General features: G+C 38.5%; 1 protein-coding gene across 1 annotated transcript; it reads left to right on the top strand.

Annotated features, from left to right (window-relative positions):
- Nucleotides 1-3,671: 3,671 nt before the first annotated feature.
- Nucleotides 3,672-25,114, top strand: slc5a1 (solute carrier family 5 member 1). The gene is made up of 15 exons (XM_034192869.1): nt 3,672-3,838; nt 7,918-7,989; nt 8,272-8,376; nt 8,572-8,631; nt 9,653-9,757; nt 9,855-9,960; nt 14,178-14,258; nt 14,365-14,573; nt 15,609-15,744; nt 16,621-16,728; nt 19,014-19,164; nt 20,396-20,564; nt 21,567-21,782; nt 24,428-24,533; nt 24,619-25,114. The coding sequence occupies exons 1-15, from the start codon at nt 3,707-3,709 to the stop codon at nt 24,834-24,836; spliced, it is 1,974 nt and encodes a 657-aa protein (XP_034048760.1). The 5' UTR covers nt 3,672-3,706; the 3' UTR covers nt 24,837-25,114.
- The last annotated feature ends 920 nt before the right edge of the window (nt 25,115-26,034 follow it).

Here is a 26,034-nt window from a genome sequence, read left to right as displayed (position 1 = left end):
TTAGAATAATGGCTCCCTTGTTTTACAGGAAGAATGTGTGTTCTCTGAAGTATTTCCTTGTTTAGACTTAGACTTAGACTTAGACAACTTTATTCATCCCACCAGGGGCAATTAATTTCAGCAGCCTGCATACCGGCACATCACAAAAAAAAAAACCCCAAAAAAAACATACTACATCCACATAAAATGTGCAACATACTACATCCACATACCCATACATCCACACCTTACAAGGAATTTAAAAGACGGATAGCAGAAGGAATAAAAGATTTTAACAACCGATTCGTCCTGCAGACAGGTGAAACATAACGATGGCCCGAAGGCAACAAAGAAAATTCACCTGCCAGCACATGTCCAGGAAAAGACAAAATACAATTTGCCTTCCTCACCATTTGCTGTTCACAAAAACTAGCTAGGTCTCTGGTTTCCACTCCAATGATCTTTGAACATGTCTTTGTGATACTATGCAAGCTACTTTTATCTTTCAGTGCCAGGCTAGGAAACCAGCAGATGAAAGAAAAACATAAAAGACTTTCAATAAAGGACTGATAAAAACGACCCATAATAACAGAACTGACAGAGAAGGACTTCAATTTGCGAAGGAGGTACACTCTCTGTTGCCCTCGCTTCACAATGTCTGCCGTATTTACGTCGAATCTCAACTTCTCATCAAAAAAAGTGCCCAGATATTTATATGCAGGAACTTTTTCTACAGCTTTCCCATGAATAATGCTGTCTATAGGAAACCCTTTGTTACGTCTAAAATCAATTATAAGCTCCTTCGTTTTAGATACATTTAACTCCAAGTGATTTGTATCGCACCATGAAACAAAATCAGCAAGGGCCTCCCCATGTCCTGACTCCTCTCCCTGAAGAAGGGACAGCAAAGCAGTATCATCAGAGAACTTAACTAAATAGCTGCGTTGCCTGACACTTCTGGATTCATCTGTATATAAGATGAAAAGCAAGGGGGAAAGAACACAGCCCTGTGGTGAGCCTGTGGACAAAACTAAGGAGTATGAAACGCGTCCATTTACCAAAACTCTCTGTCTCCTATTTGTTAAAAAGTCCGCCAACCATTCAACCATCTGGTGAGGCAATTTAAAATCACACCTTAACCTCTTAATTAAAAGGCAAGGCTGCATCAAGTTAAAAGCTGAAGAGAAATCAGCAAATAAAAGCCGAGCATGAGCTCGAGGCTTTTCCAAATGTCTGTAAAGACAGTTGAGAATAAAAAGCTTAGCATCTTCTACTCCTTTACCCGCCTGATATGCAAATTGAAGTGGATCAATATTCCCTTTCATATTTGACATTATCATATTCTTCATAATTTTCTCAAAGACCTTCATACACAGTGATGTAAGTGCCACAGGTCTAAAATCATTAAATTGTTTAGGAAATTACTTTTCGGGACAGGAATTATAAGTGATGATTTCCATAAATCTGGCACTCGGCCGCAACTATACTCAACAAAAATATAAACGCAACACTTTTGGTTTTGCTCCCATTTTGTATGAGATGAACTCAAAGATCTAAAACTTTTTCCACATACACAATATCACCATTTCCCTCAAATATTGTTCACAAACCAGTCGAAATCTGTGATAGTGAGCACTTCTCCTTTGCTGAGATAATCCATCCCACCTCACAGGTGTGCCATATCAAGATGCTGATTAGACACCATGATTAGTGCACAGGTGTGCCTTAGACTGCCCACAATAAAAGGCCACTCTGAAAGGTGCAGTTTTGTTTTATTGGGGGGGGATACCAGTCAGTATCTGGTGTGACCACCATTTGCCTCATGCAGTGCAACACATCTCCTTCGCATCATCCATGAAGAGAACACCTCTCCAGCGTGCCAAACACCAGCGAATGTGAGCATTTGCCCACTCAAGTCGGTTACGACGACGAACTGGAGTGAGGTCGAGACCCCGATGAGGACGCCGAGCATGCAGATGAGCTTCCCTGAGACAGCTTCTGACAGTTTGTGCAGAAATTCTTTGGTTATGCAAACCGATTGTTTCAGCAGCTGTCCGAGTGGCTGGTCTCAGACGATCTTGGAGGTGAACATGCTGGATGTGGAGGTCCTGGGCTGGTGTGGTTACACGTGGTCTGCGGTTGTGAGGCTGGTTGGATGTACTGCCAAATTCTCTGAAACGCCTTTGGAGACGGCTTATGGTAGAGAAATGAACATTCAATACACGAGCAACAGCTCTGGTTGACATTCCTGCTGTCAGTATGCCAACTGCACGCTCCCTCAAATCTTGCGACATCTGTGGCATTGTGCTGTGTGATAAAACTGCACCTTTCAGAGTGGCCTTTTATTGTGGACAGTCTAAGGTACACCTGTGCACTAATCATGGTGTCTAATCAGCATCTTGGTATGGCACACCTGTGAGGTGGGATGGATTATCTCAGCAAAGGAGAAGTGCTCACTATCACAGATTTAGACTGGTTTGTGAACAATATTTGAGGGAAATGGTGATATTGTGTATGTGGAAAAAGTTTTAGATCTTTGAGTTCATCTCATACAAAATGGGAGCAAAACCAAAAGTGTTGCGTTTATATTTTTGTTGAGTAAGTGACCTCTGAAAGATATAGAGGAGGACACTACTGAGTTGCTCACCACAATACCTCAGTGTACGTCCACAAATTCCATCTGGACCACAAGACTTCCTTACATTAACCTTCTCCAGAAGTCTTTTCACACTATCCTCGCTAATGATTATACCATCGTCAGTAGCAGAGGAAGTGCTCTCAAGGGGGAGTTTATCTGCAACCTCATAGTTCTCAAACCTAGAATAGAAACAGTTAAATGCATTCGGCAGATCCTCATCGCAGCTCCCCTCTACTTTAATTGGTGCTCTATTATTATCCTGTTGGACATTAGTAACTGAAGCCATAGATTTAATGCCTATCCTGGCTGCCCGCAGATCACCACTACTGTACATATGTTCTACCTTGTCTTTGTAAGCTCTTTTAGCTTTACAGATTTCGTTCCTAACCTCCTTGTTAATTTCTTTCTTTTCCACATTATCTCCTATATAAAAAAATTTTTTCTTCTTATTTAAAACACTCTTTAAATTTTTGGTGACCCACGGTTTATTATTGGCATAGCTAATAATATTCTTCTGAGGAATGTTGATATCCACACAGAAGGATATATAAGAGGAAACAGTCTGTGTCAGTTCATTCAGATCAGAGCATGTATCATAGAAAACCTCCCACACAGTCCATTCGAAGCAAGCCTTCAGTTTGTCGATGCAGTCTTCGGACCAACACCTCACAGTCTTTATAGTCCGCTCCCGACGTCTACAGACTGGCTTATAAGTCGGCAAAAGAAGAACACTATTATGGTATGAGGCTCCGAGAGGGGGCATACTGATGGACCTATAAGCTTTGGCTACTGAGCCATGCAGGTTGATTATTAACAGCACTATTTGCTAAAAGGTCCAACATTTAAAAAAATTACTTTCACAGCCACACTGTTGAAGCAGCAAATAATTACACACCAAGACAGAGTATCAATGAGTGACATATTTAGTTATTAAGTTACATAAAGACATTCTCTGTGGCTCTTCCTCTCTCCATCACTCCCAAACACGCCCCCTCGAACTTGCTGGACCAAAGGTGCATAAGTGTTCGCAAAGGTGATATACTCACTTACACAACTCTGCTCCTGCTCTCTGGTCACACTCTCAGGAAAATGGCAAACGATTACTTTGGGTTCTCCTTTCGGAGTACTGCCAGAAGCAACACGACTGTGGCGCTCAACAATCCGGCAGATATAGCCGTTATTGTGGTTTACTTTGTGGTAGTCTTGGCAGTGGGAGTATTGGTAAGTGTGGCATCTTAAGATAACCAAAATTAAAGTTACTCCTTGTGAACAGGTAATTCTAAAGATTACTATAATGATAAATGCTGTATTTTTAATTGTTTTTTTCTCTGTTACCAATACAAGCATTTTGTCTATTTGTTTGGAGTAATTCATGGTTGAGGATACAACAAATAACCAGTTTAGATGTTTAGATGTTTTTCATCCTCCTTTTCAAGAAATGTATGTGGAACACTGTGATCTCATTCAGTAATGTTGAATGTTTAAAAATGGCATAGTTAAATACTTAGTTTTATTGAAATATTTAGGTAAGAATTAAGTATAAAGCTAAATAATTAATAAATATGAAAATTTTGATATATATTACTCTCTAAGGAGAAGTAATTAAGTCCTATATAAGCCATGAGGCTCATTGTTGCTTATCTCCGGTGTCACAGACCGAACGGTCTGCCCCTAAAAATCGGTCCGCCTTTTGCATCTGCGCATGCATCATTTTGGACCACAGCGGCACGTCTGAGACGGCGTCTCTTCACCCAAAGCAATCAAATGGATTAATGGGATTATTAACCATCAGATGATAAAGGTAAACCCTCTTAAATCATTCTAAAGTCAGTTTTAAACAGAAACTAGGCTGTTTTAAGCAGAGACAAGGCGAAATTCCATGACACTTTGAAATGTCCAAAGCACAGTGAACACATCAGCTAGCAGCTCGTTTAGCCGTGGCTAAACCTTTTATGATGAAATAATGCTGAATTTATGTGGAAATGACAGTTGTGCTAAAGCTTCAAATATCTGTCGCTGAGATAGATGATGACTGGTGTGCAGTTCAAAGCAGAAACAAGGTGTTAATCCATGAACCGCATCATTGCGGGGACCGTTCGGTCGGCGACACCAGATTTAAATCACTAAATGTTTCGCTAAATATTTAGGTTCAACTTTTAACAAAACATTCCTAAATATATAGCTAAATGTTAAACTAACTATTTATCTAATCTTTACAATAGGTAAATCACTACAGCTGCTCCCTTGATTTTTCATACAGGGTCACCATAGTAGATCCAAGGTGGATCTACACGTTGATTTGGTACTAGATTCAGACCAGTTGCTTTTTCTGATGCAACTCTATATTACATGGAGAATGGGAAGGAGTGGGTTTGTACCAGGAACCTTCCACACTGGAAACAAGTACACTATCTGCTTGGCCTAAATATTTATCTCATTCAGAAATATGTAGATTAGAAGTATTTAATTTTTAGCTGTATTATTAACTACAGTAAATGATTCATGAAATATTTAGCACAGAATCTACACTGTTAAGTGTTTTAACTTTTGTTTGTTGGTTGTTTTTTTATTAACTGCAGACTCAAGTAATTCTACTATTCTTGTACTTTTAGATCGTACTGCGGTGTTTGACACAGTAGACCACACTATTCTTGCTAACATTTTGCCTAGCATTTTGTGAGCATTACAGGCGTGGCTTTAGAGTGCTTCAGTTCCAGCTTATCCCAGAGAACCTTTTCAGTCCACCTTAGTGACTCTGCATCGTCCTTATAGATAAATGTCGTTATGGGTAAATGTGGAAAAACTAAAAATATTTCAACATATATTAACTGTGTCCCATATATTTGGGCAAAATCAAAGCCATTGTTTCACAAATTTTAGAGATTTACTGTAGGTATTGCTCAAGTATGCTGAAATATGAGCATCAACAAATACTTCATTTTTGTTTACCACTTTTACAACAGAACATTTGATTCACTGAGACATAAAGGATTGTTTTGTTATTGTGCTATCACAGCATTTTGTTACAATTTTCTCACATCAAAATGTTCATATTTATTTGTTTAGTGTATAGTAACATTATAGTCAACCTTTTGAGTAATATTCAAAGATGTAGCAGTTTTTTTTTTCATGTTCCCTCTCTTTAAGACAGCTGCTAGATCTGTGCAGTATCAGGTCTGTTACTATAGAGGGTTTTCATGTGACGCATCGGTCACATCATTTTGTGTCCCGCGGCCATTCTGGATTACAACGCGGTGGCCACTGTGATACGCTACGTGCATTTGGCGAACACTTGCTGAAGCTTTAACGTCGGTGTGAAGAAGCCTTACGGCACCGTGGCGCTGAGAGAGATCCACCCCTAACAGAAATCCACTGCTCCTAGAATTTTATTTTATTCGGCAATAAAATTATATAAGAATACATAAAAATACCGCCAAGGATAACACAAGAACGCTTCCAATACGGATGCTTATTTACATTATGGTCCTCAAGCACCGAGCTGCTGATCCACAAGCTGCCCTTCCAGCGCCTGGTGAGAGAAATTGCTCAGGACTTCAAGATGACCTCCGCTTTCAGAGCTCCACTGTGATGCTCTGCAGGAGCCCGGCGAGGCTGACCTGGTTGGCAGCTTCCTAGTTCACAATATCGCAGTGTGACACTGTCGGTTAGTTTGTTACATCAACACTAAATTCACTATCTGGTACAAGATACGGATCCACTGAACCAACTGCTACACATCTATCACAATAAATAGCTTTATCTCGAGGATTTAAAGCATCGTCATAACTGTACATTCTCCCCATTTTTCTATCATGCGCCAGCCTCCTTGTAATCCAGAATGGAGACGGCACCTGTCCTGCAGCAAATCGGTCACGTGATTGAAAACCCTCTATAGTGAAAATGTCTCTCTATAAATAAACTTTGATGTTTGGAGTAACAAATTTTAAATAGAGCCTCAGTGCTGTTATTTATCTAGCTACTGTACAGTATGAAAACTGCATTAAAAAAAATGTAGCTGTTCAAAATTACTCTATTTGCTCTCAGTTACATACGTTTACTATTCTGATTTCTATGAAATAACTGTTTCACAAGCTGAACTCTGCTGCTGTAAATTGAAGATAAGCAAAAATGGCAGCACAAGAGAACTGTAACAGGAAGATTTTGATTTCAATTCCAGCTAGACCTTTAGAAAAGCAAACTCAGTCTCTGGCTTGGCCGACAGACAAGTTGTGGGTTGATCTCCACCCACCTAAACAACGTAATGGCTCGCACTTTAGTTCCTATGCCAAAGCACGTCTTGTCATTATTACAGCACAATTATCCTTGAACCAGGTCTCAAAAAGAAACATGAAAAAAGAAACATGACTGATAATATGACAAATTTTAAAACTCTTAGAGATCTGACATTGACTTTGGCCACCCTGGTTCTGGTATCTGACAATTACTCATTCAAAAGTGGATTCAGATATGGAACATGGAATGTTAGTCTTCTGCTATGAGCAGTGCTGCCACAGCTACTTTGAAAAAGTAATCCAATTACTGATTACTGCTTGAGAAAGTAACTCACTTTACTGATTACTCAGTTTTAAAAGTAACTAAGTTAGATTACTAGTTACTCTATTAGTTACTTTCAGCAACTGCCGACAACAACCCCCTTGCCATTTCAACATGAAAATGACAACCCATTTTGCCAATACTCACTTTATAGTCACCCTTTCTTGACTTCAATGAACATAAATACATATTTTATAAAAAATAAAATAAAGACATGTTTCTTGACCTCATAATTTACTGTTGACAGCACTGTAATGGTAAATCTTACAATTTCTAATCAACATTGTTTATAAATGTAACTATTAAATTCTTTCTAACGTTTTTCTAATATTTAAATTATTTCTAAACATTTTAGTTGTTGAAATTATTATTATTATTATATTAGTAATAATAGTATGAAAAAATGTCCCCCCCCCCCACCGCTCACGGGCCGCATTTAATGCTGCAATTGAGCCACAATACAAAAATAATAGTAGCGCACAGTGACTTGGAGAAGTAACTTTAATCTGATTACTGATTTGGAAAGACTAACGCGTTACATTACTCATTACTGAAAAAAAAAAGGTCAGATTAGAGTAACGTGTTACTAAGACACATTACTGGCATCACTGGCTTTGAGTATATCCATACAACCATGAATCACCACAGGAATGGTAGCAGTAAGAGTAGGTCCTTGTTGCTGATTATATATATATATATATATATATATATATATATATATATATATCTTTGTGCACACATTGCAGGCTATGGTACGCACCAACCGATCCACTGTCGGTGGCTTCTTCCTTGCAGGCAGGAGCATGGTTTGGTGGCCGGTAGGTAACAAAATGCTCTGAAATCATCATGTATGGAATCACTAATGGTATGGCAGATATACCATAAATTCAATCTGGCTGATACATTTTTATTGTCTTGTGTTATTTGCGTAACATTAGTGTTTATTCATTTAATTACACCTATAATTATACAACATTACATATCATAAGCCTTCCCACTTACTCACCAACTACGTCCTGATTTCAGATGTAGTACCTGCTTGGTTACTGAGTTTAGTGATTATGCATATATTTTGACAAATATGACCTAACACTCCCCAGATAGGAGCATCACTCTTTGCTAGCAACATTGGCAGCGGCCACTTTGTAGGGGTTGCTGGGACTGGTGCAGCTTCAGGAATTGCCATTGGAGGATTTGAATGGAACGTGAGTAGTCTCGTCTGATGGAGCAATTATACTGTTATCACTTCTTACACATTTTTAGCCTGTGACGCATATATTATAAGTTACAGTATCTCTACCAGGCGTCTTGATAATCCATGACACTTTGACCCTGCACTGTAAAAAGGTGGGAAAATATGGTGATATATTTTATTGATTAATGGTGTGACTGTGTTTCAGGCTCTTGTAATTGTGATCTTACTGGGATGGCTCTTTGTGCCCATCTATATTAAATCTGGGGTAAGCAGAACACATGCACCTCCTGGTGGAAACACAATCTTTTCAATACTTCATATTTACTCAATATTTAGGCAGATTTCAATGACATTTGTAAACTTGGACAGCTGACAGACTCCAAAAATACACTGTTGCAAAGTTTTAAATAAGCAAAATGTTGTTTCTTTGTCCATTCATCCAAGGGCCACACCAAATGATTGTAGGCCATTTTCAACTGTTTCTCAGTTTAAGAAAGCATGTGTGTTGTTTTATAGCTTTGTAATAACATGGTAATAAAGGATAATTACACCAACATTAGTGAGTAAAAGTACTGGCATTATGTACAATACATAGGAGGAATTATCTGCTATTAAGAATCACAATTAGAATAGATATTTCATTTGAATGAAATATTTATATTTTATTAACTTGAATTTAAACTTAATATATATCACTGCCCATACCCACTTTTTTATCAGATTGCTTGTGTTGTATGAACAATACTTAGACCATTTTGATTACTTTTATTTCTGATATTTATATCATTCTAAAAAATTAAATGACTGATCATTTTAGTTAATCTTGTACTTTTTGCCATAAATGAATTAAATTTTTTAAATTTTAATTACATATCATTGAAAACACAGAAATAATAAGGTAGCAATGAAGTTATACTAACATACCAACTTCATGTTCTCCCATTATTTGGTATTTTCAGTGGAGTATCTTCATAAACACAACTACATTCTATGATCTTACTGTGTGTTATCACAAAATAAGTTTGAATTTTATTTTCCATTTTGCAATTTCTTATCTGACTAGAAGACAAGATTGATGTGGTGCAATAATAGTGAAACAAGGCTGAAAAATGTACCTGCTTATACACTTATTGATAACCGTCATAGATGGTTTATATCACCATATTATTAGTAGATATCTCATTATTGCCATTTTAGCACCAGGCTGCAAAAGTGCCACACCAAAAACAGCTGATTACGACTAAGTCCACTACAAAGAAAACCTGATGAATTCTGGTTATGTTTAGGTGGTCACCATGCCCGAGTACCTGAAGAAGAGGTTTGGAGGACAGCGAATCCGCATCTATCTGTCTGTGCTGTCTCTTCTCTTGTATGTTTTCACCAAAATCTCAGTAAGTCTCAATCACACTAAATGTGTTTATCTCACATCTTTCACTTTTGAGGCAGTGCTTAATAATTTAAATGATGCGCTTTATCCTTTCCACTCAGGCGGATATGTTCTCCGGTGCGATTTTTATCAATCAAGCACTTGGGTGGAATATTTACATTGCTGTTGTCGCACTGCTGGCTATTACAGCACTCTACACCATAACAGGTCAGACCATTTAGCGCACATTCACTTCCTTTTCTGCTGAATGCACAAATTGGCCATTTCACTCAGAACACAACTATAAAAGTCTTATCTGCTTTTGAAACGTAGAATGACTGTATAGGTTAAAGTCTTTCTGGAGCTTGCACCCATACGAGTGCGTGCACACACCCATACACAAACAAATGGGTATCACAACAGGTCTCTTTGTGATTATGCATAGATAAGAGGAATCGGCCTTCTGTTGCTGTTGTACAGACGTATTACCACCTTATCTTCAACTTTACAGCTTTAAAGAGAACTTACATAATTCTGAATAATGAATTTATTATGATAAACTGGATGGAAGTGACAAACTCAGATCCAGCCTTCAACAACTTCTGAGCTGGCCTAAATCAACCAGATTATTAATTTCATGTGGTTGCTTTTATTTTGATTGAGTGCAATAACTTACAAAGTGGGATGCACTCTGCTGTGCAAATAGAAAATTATCATGGGGTGATTCTGCGCCAGGCCTGTTTGGGAAATCAGTTACCAGACAAGCTATAGTGTGGATGAACAACAATATAGTAAGTCCTTTTGGCTGCTTCCTTCTTTTCACTCGGGGTTGCCATAACAAATCCAAGGTGGATCTGCAAGCTGATTTGGCACAAGTTGATTTGGCACGTTTTATGCCGGATACCCTTCCTGACGCAGGTGCGCATTACATGGAGAACTGGCAGGGGTAGGTTTGAACCAGGAACCTTCTGCACTAGAAATGCCTGCTTAACCATTTGGCCATGCAGTTGCCATTAAGCTGACCTGTGTTGCTGTAAAACCTACCATTAAGCACTAGGGAAGTGTGGCCTGAGCTGCTTGGTCTGGTACCACTGCAACCTGGACCTGGATAAGCAGCAGCAAATGAATGAATGAATGAATGCCAAGCTGAAACAGTTACTGTTGCCAAAGAAAAAGATAATAGAAGATAGATAATTAATAGGACCAAAAGTTAACATAAGTCAAGGAAAGCAAACATTTGTTTAATAAAACTGTAATAAAATTAGGTGAACATGCTATAGTAGAAAAACTTAAAGGTAGCAAGCTGAAGTACATTTGTGGGGTGAATTTTTGGACTGGGTTAGGTGAAGAATTTCAGAGAATATTGAGTACTTAAAAAGATGTACAGAGGGAACACATGAAGAATGTATTCACATATAGAGGGGTTATGTCGATTAGATTGGTTTATAATTTTCTTATTGTTTGTATATTTATTGATATTTTTCTGCACTGGATCTGTATTAGGATAACACAAAACTTGGAGATTTACATGGCGATGTAATAAAACTCATTTAATTTAATACATGAATACTGAGAAGGGGGTATGAATTTATAATTGTATACTTCATTCCACTTCTTTGGCTGGTCCTGTGACTCATATTTTGAAGTGACATATATATAAAAATAAAATAAATAAATAAATAAATAATAAAAATAATGGAGCAGAAGGTGGTGCTAATGCTCCATTAAGTTGGATGCCAACTGCCATAAAAAAGAAAACAATCTGAATTAGGAGGACGTGCCTGAGTCTTAGAGAACATGGCCACAATAAATATAGGGAATAATCTTCAGACTCCTCACCACTCGACTGGTTCACAGTTTGTGGGACAGCCAGAACCACAAAAAAGTAAGGTTAGGCTATCTATAATGTTTGAAAAATGTACAAGAATTTCAAAAGGTTTAATTACATTTAATGAGGTAAAAACATGCACATTTAGCTCTGAACAGACTTTTTTTTCTGTTCAGGGGTGACAAGAAGCAGTTTACTCTTGATTTCTCTGTGCCTGGCACAATAACTTGAATGTTAGCTTCTACCTAACACAATGCTTGCATCATAAATAACTAATCTGAAAATTGTATTTGTTTTCCTTCTTGTTGTATCAAGCATTAGCACCATGTGTCAAAAATATATGGAACTTACAGACTGATAGAGAAGCTTGAATCTTCGACTGGACTGGGTTGCTTGACGCAAGGACGTTTCGCTTCTAATCGCAGAAGGTTCCTCAGCTAAATTTCTTGCTCTGGTAGTCTGACTTCTGTCTCGACTCTTGTAGAGAAGAATGACGTAGAGAGGTTGTAGGGAAGGTTCTTCTCTACAAGAGTCAAGACAGAAGTCAGACTACCAGAGCAAGAAATTTAGCTGAGGAAGCTTCTGCGATTAGAAGCGAAACGTCCTCGCGTCAAGCAACCCAGTCCAGTCGAAGATTCAAGCTTCTCTACTATGGAAACCACCTGGACAACTGAGAGCCTTCACAGAAACTTACAGACTGATGTGATGTTTGTCTTGATTTTTTTAAATTTATTTATTTTCCTCCTCATAATGCATTTTTGGACAGATGTGAGTAATACTCCAGTGCATTATATAGACTGGAAAATATGGCACAAGACTTTCCATGGCCTGTAGGATTGAATTTGACACCTTGAACATACTCATCTCCAGTGAATGACATTATATAGTTTTGTACATCACTAGCTATAATAAATAACATACAACCCCTGGCAAAAAATTATGGAATCACCGGCCTCGGAGGATGTTCATTCAGTTGTTTAATTTTGTAGAAAAAAAAGCAGATCACAGACATGACACAAAACTAAAGTCATTTCAAATGGCAACTTTCTGGTTTTAAGAAACACTATAAGAAATCAGGAAAAAAAATTGTGGCAGTCAGTAACGGTTACTTTTTTAGACAAAGCAGAGGGAAAAAAAATATGGAATCACTAAATTCTGAGGAATAAATTATGGAATCACCCTGTAAATTTTCATCTCCAAAACTAACACCTGCATCAAATCAGATCTGCTCGTTAATCTGCATCGAAAAAGGAGTGATCACAGGACTGACATGAATCATGGCTCCAACACAAGAGATGTCAATTGAAACAAAGGAGAGGATTATCAAACTCTTAAAAGAGGGTAAATCATCACGCAATGTTGCAAAAGATGTTGGTTGTTCACAGTCAGCTGTGTCTAAACTCTGGACCAAATACAAACAACATGGGAAGGTTGTTAAAGGCAAACATACTGGTAGACCAAGGAAGACATCAAAGCGTCAAGACAGAAAACTTAACGCAATATGTCTCAAAAATCGAAAATGCACAACAAAACAAATGAACGAATGGGGGGGAAACTGGAGTCAACGTCTGTGACCAAACTGTAAGAAACCACCTAAAGGAAATGGGATTTACATACAGAAAAGCTAAACGAAAGCCATCATTAACACCTAAACAGAAAAAAACAAGGTTGTAATGGGCTAAGGAAAAGCAATCGTGGACTGTGGATGACTGGATGAAAGTCATATTCAGTGATGAATCTCGAATCTGCATTGGGCAAGGTGATGATGCTGGAACTTTTGTTTGGTGCCGTTCCAATGAGATTTATAAAGATCACTGTCTGAAGAGAACATGTATATTTCCACAGTCATTGATGATATGGGGTTGCATGTCAGGTAAAGGCACTGGGGAGATGGCTGTCATTACATCATCAATAAATGCACAAGTTTACGTTGATGTTTTGGACACTTTTCTTATCCCATCAGTTGAAAGGATGTTTGGGGATGATGAAATCATTTTTCAAGATGATAATGCATCTTGCCATAGAGCAAAAACTGTGAAAACATTCCTTGCAAAAAGACACATAGGGTCAATGTCATGGCCTGCAAATAGTCCGGATCTTAATCCAATTGAAAATCTTTGGTGGAAGTTGAAGAAAATGGTCCATGACAAGGCTCCAACCTGTAAAGCTGATCTGGCAACAGCAATCAGAGAAAGTTGGAGCCAGATTGATGAAGAGTACTGTTTGTCACTCATTAAGTCCATGCCTCAGAGAGTGCAAGCTGTTATAAAAGCCAGAGGTGGTGCAACAAAATACTAGTGATGTGTTGGAGCGTTCTTTTGTTTTTCATGATTCCATAATTTTTTCCTCAGAATTGAGTGATTCCATATTTTTTTCCCTCTGCTTGGTCTAAACAAGTAACCGTTACTGACTGCCATAATTTTTTTTTCCTGATTTCTTGTAGTGTTTCTTAAAGCCAGAAAGTTGCCATTTGAAATGACTTTAGTTTTGTGTCATGTCTGTGATCTGCTTTTTTTCTACAAAATTAAACAACTGAATGAACATCCTCCGAGGCCGGTGATTCCATAATTTTTGCCAGGGGTTGTACAAACTGATCTACTATTTCATTGCACCCCAGGTGGATTGGCTGCAGTGATCTACACCGATACCTTACAGACCATCATCATGATTGCTGGATCATTCATCCTTATGGGCTTTGGTAATATGGTATTTTCCTTTTTGTTTTTGTGTCTTTTAAACAAAATTTTATCATTTATTATGAAATCAAAACTGAAAGGTCCTCTGATTAATCACTTGTTCCACAGCTTTCCAAAAAGTGGGTGGCTATGAGCGTTTCCATGAGCTCTACATGCAAGCAATCCCTTCTATCACGGCTAACTCCAGCGCCAACTGTTACACGCCTCGTCCTGATTCCTTCCATCTTTTTAGGGATCCAATTACAGGAGACCTGCCATGGCCGGGGATGGTGTTTGGACTCACCATAATAGCTGCCTGGTATTGGTGCACTGATCAGGTACTGCTAGAACTACTATGTGACAATACTGGTGTGGTTAGCACTGTTGCCTCACAGCTAGAAGGTTCTAGGATCACTTCCCACCTGGTCCTTTCTGTGTGGAGTATACATGTTTTCCCCATGTTTGCGTCGGTTTCTTCCAGGTACTCTGGCTTCCTCCCACTTCCAAAGACAAGCAAGTTAGGTGAATTGGACAGTTTAAATTGATTGTAGGTGTGATTCAGTTTGTGGCCCCGTCCAGGGTGTACCCTGCCTCTCACCCTGTGACTTCTGGGACAGGCTCCAGTCCTGCTGTGGAACATAATTGGAGCAAGCAGGTATAGAAAATGAATAAATGGACTACAAATATGAAGGTACTGCTGACACCTTTTACCAAATATGTGATATTAATACAGTGTACATCTGTTCTTGCACATGGGCACTCAAGTGGCCTTCGCTGGCCTGCTGTAAGAGGGCATGTGCTTTTAGTTACACTTTAATGCAACCACAGAGATTTAGACAAGATTAACAACCAGACAACACTGATTCTCACTGAAAAATAATATCCTTATTCAAATGTTGCAATTTTTTTATCATGTTCAGTTAAAAGAATTGAATTGCCTCCACCAAATATGTTATATTATTAACAGCATTGTTTTACTGGATAGATCTTAGCAGGATTATGCAAAAACTAACAAACCCATTTTAATATTACTTAGTGGATTAGTGGGGCATACCAATTCAGATTAAGAGGCAGATCCTGACTATGATCATTAATTCTGGACTTTGACCTGGATGACACAATCGATGTGATTTGGATCCAGAGCAGTACCATCCCAGCTGACCCACCAACTTCAGCATCCCTGCATCGCTCTTGGGGACTGAGATGTGTTAGAACAGTGCAGGCACATAGTTCAGTAATCAACATCAAACTTCAGCTAATGGTTGGCAACTATTAAGTTAAATAAATGTCATGATCAATGCCATTTGTCAAATTTGCCATTTGCCATATTGTGTATTGATGCTTTCTTGCTGTGGTGTATTATTTCTCTTTAGGTGATTGTCCAGCGTTGCTTGTCAGCTAAGAATTTATCTCACGTTAAGGCTGGTTGTATCTTATGTGGCTACCTGAAGCTGCTGCCTATGTTCCTCATGGTTTTCCCTGGAATGATCAGCAGGATCCTCTATACTGGTGAGTGTGTTGTAGCTGATAATATTTCTATTAGGTAATTGTGTTGGCTCAAGTTCATATGTTGTATTTTCCAGAGTATAAGTTACACTGGAGTATAAGTTCCACCAGAGTGTAAGTCACACATTATTTCTGTACGTGGAACCCACTTTTTAATCACAGTGTTCCCCTGTGAGTGAGTTTAGCAATGAACAGGAACTCAGTGTAGCACATGTGCACGCCACAGTGTGTGCTGTTATCTAACATAAAGACTTTTACATTCCAAAAACAAGCAACATGGACAAATAAATGTGTATTTGACAATATATAGGATACTATTTGATGCAGTTTGGACAAAAGAAATCATCAGATGAACATGGATGGAGAAGTAAACAGTGGATTTATACAGGAAGCCCTCAGCCTGTGGTGTGTACCATAAGGACTTTTAAATTCCAAAAAAAGGGCAAATAAATGTGCAATGGACAATATACTGGATGTTATTTGATGCAGATGAACAAGGACTGCTAGACCACAGTGGTGGAAACACAGTAAAAATGTGAGTACATTTCTTTTTTTTATCAGCTCTCTAATTTATGATATTTGTGCATTTTTATAGTGTACTTATATTATTGGGATTTATTCTGTTATTACTGAAGGTTATTTTGTTTAGTGCATTAATTCCTGGGAAAGCTCTAGATAAGCAGTTATTATTACTGAACAAGTGATTTTTAAATATCATTCGTACTGTAAAAACTGGGTTGTAGGACCTCCTAAACTACTAAAAAACCCAAACAAAAAAACAAAAAAACACAACTTATACTTTGGAAAATAATTGTATACATGTGTAATGTCTAATTTATTGTGTTAGTGTATAAACACAGCTTCCTGGTTTTATTCTAGATGAAGTAGCATGTGTCGATCCGGTCGAATGTGAAAAATACTGTGATGCCAGTGTAGGCTGCAGCAACATCGCTTATCCCAAGCTGGTGGTGGATCTCATGCCTGATGGTGGGTGATCCCAAAACCCCTTGTCTTGCTTTGCAAGTTACAGATGTCTCATTTTCATTTTTATGTTCTCTCACTACAATCACAGTATGCAGAACATCATAAAGTTGTGCCGCCATCTGTGTGTGTGTGTGTGTGTGTGTGTGTGTGTGTGTGTGTGTGTGTGTGTGTGTGTGTGTGTGTGTGTGTGTGTGTGTGTGTGTGTGTGTGTGTGTGTGTGTGTGTGTGTGTGTGTGTGTGTGTGAGAGAGAGACAGTCAAAACATTCTTGTGTTTTAGGGATTCTGTGCCTACTAATGAAGCTAACTGGCATTTTGAGAAACATATAAAAGTTATAGAACACCAGAAAGCTTACATTTAAATATACCAGAGGTACATATTGACAACATGTACTCATGTGGCGCATGCGTTATGCCCTTCCTGACTCAACTCCAGATGGACGTGCATTACACAAAAATAAATGTTGGGCAGTTGTTTTGATTAATGATTGGCATTTGGCTTATGTCTAAAACAGGTTAACCCTGGCAGTGCCGGGTACCCCAGCTATATATATATTACAATTTACAACACGGGCACCTAATGTGGAATAGATGATGCAAAATATCACAAGGATGTTTGCATCAATTTTCATACTACTGAGAATACCCTCATGTTGGTCTTGTGGCCACATCTAATCAGTGGTGTGCAGAGGAACAATCATATTTGCGTCACTATCACGTGGAGTAGACAATCCAACACGTGTGTCACTGTGATATTTGCACTGATTTGGAAACGAACAATAATGTAGGGTCATTACATTGACATTTACAATGACCACCGCCCACTTAGACCTCCTACCTTCATTTGCATAACATTGCAATTATTAGATATATCCAGTATATGGTGGATGCTGCAATCTGTGTGGAACAGATGGTGCAACAGGTGTTACACTGCATATTATCATTTATTTAGAGGTAGAATTGATATATGATAGACACTTAATATTAACAGATGCCGCCCTTACCGTATGGTCAGACAAGCTACAAACAGCCGCCCTTACCGTATGGTCAGACAAGCTACAAACAGCTGCTGTTTGTCACTTGATGGGCATTCCTGGGCGTTCCCAGCTTGTAGACTTGATCTTACTGTGCATAATGTTTAATGATATATTATAATGGTTGAGGAAACCCGACACTGTCAATAAGAGGTTTTCTCCATGCTCCATGAACCAAAGTTTGATTTATTTCAGTAAAACGTGTTTCACAGTGACACTCCTGTATCAAATTTAGCTTGCTAACATCTAGATAGCAGGATGTCTTCTACATCACCTCAGATGCATTATTAACTGGTTACATAAACCAGTAATAAAGAAAACTGTAAACCAGTTAATAATGAAAACTGTGTTCTATTTACATATGACTTTTTTGGTATACAAATTACACAAGAGTATAAGTCACAGGAGTAATTATGCTTTCCAGTCATTTTAGTATTGCATAATTATTTGCAACTGTGTTTGTATGGTATTCTACTGGTCAGTACACTTACAAAGAAATTACTTATTATTATTATTATTTAATAAAAAAGATAGCTCACATATATACTTTTGTTGGAAATGACTTCATGTTGACATGCCAATAAAAAAGGGGGGAGGGGCATCAAGCACTACTTTTAATATAACTCTGGGATGCCTAAAACATTTGCACAATCACGCTGTCTTCAATCTGATTGCCAGTCACCGTGTAGCATCGCTAACCATAAGCATAAAACAGCATTCTCGTTTATTTTGCTCCACCTAGGTGGCAGTATAGTATCTACTTGACTCTTGTTGCTGTAAAATGTCCACTCTGAGTGAAAACGAATGGCAGTTTGTCTATTTGGTTCTGTGTCGTGTAGGAACTATCACACTGAATAGTGATTTGTGGAAAGTTCATACATACACTATGTGAATACCTCACATGGAATCAATTTTTCAACATGACTCAACTATGATACTTACACACATTTGATTTTAATTTTGGAGATCAGACTATATCTCTCCAGTTCATAGTAGTGGAAATGTCATCATGTGGAGTAGATGGTGATAATTACCTTGATACACTTCCCATTTTTACATTCCAAACGGAATACTTTGGCTCAGGGTATCACAGCTAGTAATCATAATTCCAGCGGCCTTCCATGGACAAGCAGACAGCACATTCTGATTGGGCCATCAGCCTACCTCAGCATCCTGATGGAACAATATGCACTCAGAGTGCATCTTATCACTTTTATTTTCTTTCACCTCTAAATCTGTCATTGGACCTGTTTTAGGCCTGCGAGGTCTTATGCTGTCCGTGATGCTCGCCTCTCTGATGAGCTCCCTCACATCCATCTTTAACAGTTCCAGTACTCTCTTCACCATGGACATCTACACAAAGATTCGTCGTTCTGCCACTGAAAAAGAGCTCATGATTGCCGGCAGGTAAGAGAAGCATGTTTGATCAGTGGTGGGCACAGCTAACCGAAAAGTTAGCTTTGATAGCCATTAAACCGCTAACTGAAAATTTAGCTTTTATATCACTAAACCGATAAACTGCTAAAAAATGTAGCGGAAGTTACCACTAACAGCTAGCTTTTAGTATTGACTTGGTTGCGGCCACATCGAATTACACTGTCGGCTACTGATAAGCCAGTTTCAAGTTTAAGCGCCGCAGGGACTGCTGGGCAGGATCACAAACACAAAACAGAGACACAAAAAATAAATAAATAAAAAATAAAATCCCAAACACTGTCATCATCTTTATCAAAAACAGTAAATCGTAGTATTAGAAGTCACAGTTTATCTGTCTTACCCAGCTGTGGCTCGTTATAGCTGGTAACTGGTTTAATTGCTCCAGTTAACTCTGTTGTGCGTGGTGCCGACAGACTGGTGTGCACGTTGCAGCTTCTTACTTGAACTTGGACTTTATTTCTCAAACTCCGCAACACAAACATTCCTCAGCTTCAGGCTTGCAGACAGCTGTAACTTTTGATTCGGATAGACATTTACAACTGGTTGCTGGACATGTGCTCCAATAACGCAAACTCTAAAAACACTTGCACACACTGCATCACAGAGGAGGAGTTTGAGAACACTTCATTTCCCATAATGCAGAGTGGGTTTTATGCATACATTACCCACAAGGCTAACCTCTGCCTGTAACAATATTATATATTTATAAACTGTTACCGCAGCTATGGCTCAAACATTTTGCGTTCATAAACACAAAAGAAATGTATGAAAAATAAATAAATAAAAATACTGGCTTTTGAGCTGCTTACATACCGTTTTTGAGCAGTGTCTTCTCTTACCAGTGCTTGTGTGCTTTTACCTGTGAACTGGAAGTGTTAGCTAGCTCTCTGATTTCATACACAGGAACTAACATGTTTGATTTTAGGGTTTATAAATGTTTTTGACAGTTAAATTTACTCACTTTTCCTGTAAAAAATGTTAGTGGATTGAAAGTTAGCTGAGCTAAATTTAGCGGAAGCTAATTGGTCCGCTGATGGTTTTCAAAGTTAGCTGAAAAGCTAATCCGCTAACGAAAATGTTTGCTTTGATCATTAGTGGTTAGCGAATTAGCAGAATTGTGTGTTTTATGTCATTCCTGATGGTTGTTAAATGTCATCTTCGTTATAACTACTAACATGCGTGCTTGTGCTTTTGTTTACAGATTATTTATGTTGGTCCTGATTGGTATAAGCATAGCATGGATCCCTATAGTGAAGTCAAGCCAGAGCGGTCAGCTCTTTGACTACATCCAGTCTATCACAAGCTACCTCTCTCCACCCGTTGCAGCTGTGTTCACTCTTGGTATCTTTTGCAAACGTGTCAATGAGCCTGTGAGTTATTACTTCAATCATCTCTTTGTTTTCCCATTTAAATGAACACAATTTATGTAGTCTCTGGTGACATAATTGTGAAAAAAAAGGTGGGCAGTTTCATTCAGTGGATTACAAGGATGTTAACAACCAAGGTCTGAGGTAACATTGCTTTATTGCTCTGAGTTACTGGGTAATTGCATGACATCTGATGGTAAATATGCTGAAAACACATTTATTGATGATGATTTGTAAAGGCAAAATCCTGAAGTTGTACAGAACTCAAGTGATCAGTTTGAGTTATACTTCAATTAGCAGTCACATCCAGACCACTCAATAAGCTGTTTTTGGAAACTGTTGGAGAATGTCAAATTTGCATATATTTCATATCAAATCTAGAAGATGTCTTTTAAGATACTTTCACCAAATGGTCATCAGTGTTGCCTCCTCTACCACAGAAAATTCTGAATTTGTGCCTCGTCAGATCTTTGCCATAAAATGCGAATGATAAACACTACAATAAAAACAATCCATTTTTTTAATGATGATCTATTAAAGAAATACACTGGCTATAGCATATTCTGCCATGCAAGTAACTTTAAGAATGAATGTGAAAATCCACATTTACCAGAAAAACAGGAAAACAATTCATTACACACAACTAAACAAAGAATCTGCTTTGCACTTTTCCTTTTATCTCTTTAAAATATGTATGCAAGGTAAGTTTTCATTTGTGTCTTATAGCCATCTGACCTTATGACATCACAAAAGTCTGATGGGGACAAAACTCGGAATTCTGACTGCTCTCTTCTGTTAGTGTATTTCCTCATGCTTTAACACTTGCAACACAGCATTTCTTTGATCAGTTACAAGCCAGACACGTGGTACCAAGGCCAATCATTATTACATTATAGGACTTCTGTAACACTGATTAGTTACTTTATCACTGTTGTTATGCTCAGATAGAATAACATTTTATTGAGTTAATTTACTGCTAAGCTAAAGTTTTTTTCTGTTCCTCAGGGAGCATTTTATGGCCTCACAATCGGCCTGTGCATTGGCCTGACCAGGATGATTGCAGAGTTTGTCTATGGGACAGGCAGTTGTGTTGATCCCAGTAACTGTCCAACTATCATATGTGGAGTTCACTACCTCTACTTCGCCATCATCCTGTTTGTGATCTCCTGTATCATCATCTTGGCAGTTTCCCTCTTGACCAAACCCATCGATGAGATACATGTACGTGACTCCTGTAAGATAAGACAAAACAAGACAAAAGTTAATCAGATTTTGTTAGTAACAATCTGTGGAACAGCATAACATAATCAAAATACAAAGTAAATGCAACTCTATGGAATTATAGTTCCACAAAAACAAAGAAGTCAGTTTTCATGCTTTTGTACACATAACATAATGGATATGGACTCTTCTGTAAATGCTTGCTTCAGCTATTTCACAACTTGCTGACTTACCGGTAATTATTTCATCTTCAAATCTAAATCTAAATCTAAAGAATAATAATAATAATATAATAGTAATAATAGTAAAAATAATAATAATTATTTAACTATATGTTTCTCCTCTTCAAGTACGAGGTCTGTTAGAAAAGTATCCGACCTTTTTATTTTTTGCAAAAACCATATGGATTTGAATCACGTGTGATTGCATCAGCCAAGCTTGAACCTTCGTGCGCATGCGTGAGTTTTTTCACGCCTGTCGGTTGCGTCATTCGCCTGTGAGCAGGCTTTGTGTGAGCAGTGGTCCACCCCTCTCGTCGGATTTTTATTGCGAATAAATGTCTGAATGATTTGGAGCTTTGCTGCATTAAATTTTTCCAGAAACTGTGAGAGACCTCCAGGTGGACACCATTCGGAAAATTCAGATGGCTTTCAGGGACGATTTTATGGGGATTACACAGATTAAGGAGTGATCCAGCCGGTTTAAAGACTGCCCACAGCATCTGAGAGCGCGGCGCACTCCGAGCGCCAATCGACAGGCTGACACCCCGCTGTAACAACCAGATCATTTCCAACGTGAAGGCTTTGTTGATCTGGGACGTCCTCTGACTTCCACAAAAATGGCAGAAGACGTGGACATCAGCATTTTTTCGGCACATTCCACTGTTACAGGAGTTTCTGTCATGGAAAGAGAAGCGGAGGGATGCGCCACGGAGCCGCTTATGGCGCGGGACAAAAGCACCTCCGTGTTGGTCTCATAGGATGGCTTTCAGATGGCTTTCGGTGGCTTTTCAGTCGTGTGACTATCCGAGAAATTGTGCATGAGCTGGACATGCCAGAACATGTCCTGTGAGGCTTCATCACAGCGTTGCTTAGGAAACGGAGCGGGACGCGGTCAAACTTTATCTAAGTTCTGGGTCTTTTAGTGAAGCTTAGGGCTAGTGGCCGGCGATCACCTTATTATTTCTTCTGTTTTTCTTGTTGCTTAATGCCTACAAAATATACAATACTTGTTGTCTTTCTGATGTCTGATTCTGTTTTTTCTCTCTGTTTGAGGTGCGGCTCCATCCAGAGATGGGTGTGGTATCTGTTTCTGCAACCCACCTGTTCGGTGCACCAGCAACATTTCCTGTATATTCGTTTTTTGAATTGTTTTGTAAATTGTGTAGGTAGCATGGCCCAAGCAGGGGGTCACCCTTTTGAGTCTGATCTGCTTGAGGTTTCTTCCTCAAATCATCAGTGGGAGTTTTTTCTTACCACTGTCGCCTGTGTGCTTGCTCTGGGGGTTGGTAAGGCTAGACCTTACTTGTGTGACGGGCCTTGAGGCAACTTTGTTGTGATCTGGCGCTATATAAATGAAAATAAATTGAAATTGTTATGACAGAAAAACTGCCTGCTTCACTGGATTAAAGGTTCAGTGTCTCATTCCCAGAGCAAATGCTATGGCCATCAAATAATGTGTTTTTAACCTTTTCAACATTATTTATGACCTTTTCAGCATTATTTATTTTATTAACTTAGACTTTGACAGAAACATGCGAAAAATAACTTTGATATTACAAAAATGACAACATAAATGTCATTTTTTGTCTATTATTCTTGCTTTCGATGCATCTAAAACCAGCCAAAATGAATTACAATAGGGTTTGCCAATAACATTTTAATCGTATAAAATCCTATAGCTTCAGAGGGCTAGCTTCAGTCCCCTCGACCCCGGCGGTGACCCGTGATCACGTAAATTACCTGACACTAAAATGGTCCTAACTAGAGCCTTGGTGAGAAGTAATGGCAACATTAGAAGGGGGTATATGCTTTAGCATCCCGACATTTTATGGAATGTGCTGCAAGCCTGAAATGCAGTAGATGATGTATAATAACAAATTAAATTAACGTGACCACACAAAACATGAAATATCTGCAATGGAACAAAAGTCATGTAAGAATTGTGGGTTTTTCTATGCATTTTTATAACAATTTTGGGGTTGTACACAAATTGATACAAGGTGTTTTTATATCAGTTCTAGGACAGGTACATTTGAAATATAATCAGTTTTATGTCATCAGCAGCTTGTTTCAAGACTGATTAAATATTCATCACTAGGGAGCTAATTAATAAGGATTTTAATGCAGAAAAGTGGCCAACATCATCATTGTTTGATTTTGCTCTTTGACTTGGTTCCTGAAGTTATCCTTCATTGTGTTTCTCCCATATTACACATCAGAAGTCATTTTATTGCATTTTTTTCTTGTGCATTCAGAACTGACATTATCCATACTTACAGAAAGTAATCTGACTGCATTACTTTAATATTGTGATACTTGGATGAGGTGACTAGTGATTAGTATGTTTAATGGAACACATCGTACCCGTCTCAACCCTGAACCTCATACTGTACATTTCCATCTCGATTCCCTATTATTTTGTAGTTGTATCGTTTGTGTTGGAGTCTGAGGAACAGTAAAGAGGAGAGGGTGGACCTTGACTTTGACGAATGGAACGAGAACCAGGAATCCAATGATATGGAAGAAGAGGGTAAAGGTGTTCACACAATGTCTTCTATAAAGACAGACACACAACTTGACACAGAAAGACAAATTTTTGCCTTCTTCATTCACAGAACCTGAAGAGCAGAGAAAAAGCTTTTTTAAGAAAGCACTGGACTGCTTCTGCGGCCTGGAGAAGAAAAAAGGCCCAAAACTAAGTGCAGAAGAGCAGGCGGCAATCCAAAATAAGCTCACAGACACATCGGAGGTGCCTTTTTGGAGGAACATTGTCAATGCTAATGCTCTCATCCTGCTGTGTGTGGCTGTATTCTGCCACGGTTTTTTTGGTTGAGACCAAAAACACTGAAAATATCAGTGGACTCCAGCTGACTTATAACTCTTGGCTAAGACAAAGTGGATAAATTATATTTAAACCGCTTCTTCTGATATGAATGTATGTCATCTGTGGCATAATCACCAGCTCATTCAACTATGCTCCTCTCAATCTGTCATTACCCATAATGCAACATACTGCTACGCAAGTGCATGCGTCAAAAATCCTTGCAAAAGTACTAGCGTTAATTTTTTTTTGTTTTAAGAATGCAAGCATAAATGCACTGAAAATCTTGCTAACAGATCCCTAACCTGCAGTGATCTCAAGACAGCCATATTCCTGAAATATCTCATGTTAGCATTTATTTTGTGAATTCATGCATAACAGTAGGTAGAAGCACCCGACACAAGTTCAAGTACTTTAGTGGAAACCTTTTTTGTGAAACTGTAAGTAGATATATAAATAATGAGATGGAAATAAGGGTTTTATTTTTCCCCCGTCAAGAGTGCCTTGTTTTGTGTTAAAATTTATTACGCAGGTACCAAAAAGCACCTTGTGGATTTATACAGATTTTTCAAAGGAGATGGCGTTCCACATTCGTCATTTTAGAAGATTAACGTAGCTCACACCCAGAGTGCTAGTATACAAATAATGAATGTGTATGAGTTCAATGGTACGAATATTTCATGAGGTGAAAGCTGAAACATACCATTCAATGAGGCGATGCCGAGTTAAATGTTATTTCCAGCTTTCACTGAATTAAATATTCATTCCATTGAAAGAATGTAAAAACATTCATTATTTGTTTTATATAACGGCTAAAATAGATCCTTGACATTTGATACTGTATTAATTTATAAACAACAGAAAAGAGACTTACATTTTGGTGTTCCACTGCTGCTAAAGTCCAACACGAAATTTAAATAGCAGTCCAAACTGTGACGCGTAGTCCAGTGATGCTGTGCACTGACTTCGCACCCCGCCCCCACCAAAAAAAGACTTTGTGAAGTTCCTCAGTGCAGCAAAATCACGTCTGCTTTTCATCTGAATGACTTTTCATGCCTCCAGATGGCTTACAGTGGAGTGGATTTTGTGTGTGTGTGTGTGTATTAGAAGAACTAGCACCGTCAATTAGCTCTTTGAAATCGTCGTCCGGCAGCAGCACAAACTCCGCCATGTTTGTTTTTAAAGCTAAGCACTGTCCCACTTGTGTGTG

This window comes from Thalassophryne amazonica, chromosome 17, assembly GCF_902500255.1.
Source record: "Thalassophryne amazonica chromosome 17, fThaAma1.1, whole genome shotgun sequence".
In the NCBI taxonomy this organism is placed as follows: domain Eukaryota; kingdom Metazoa; phylum Chordata; class Actinopteri; order Batrachoidiformes; family Batrachoididae; genus Thalassophryne; species Thalassophryne amazonica.
The sequence above is the reverse complement of the archived record's forward strand: the minus strand, read 5'-3'. Positions and strand labels throughout refer to the sequence as shown.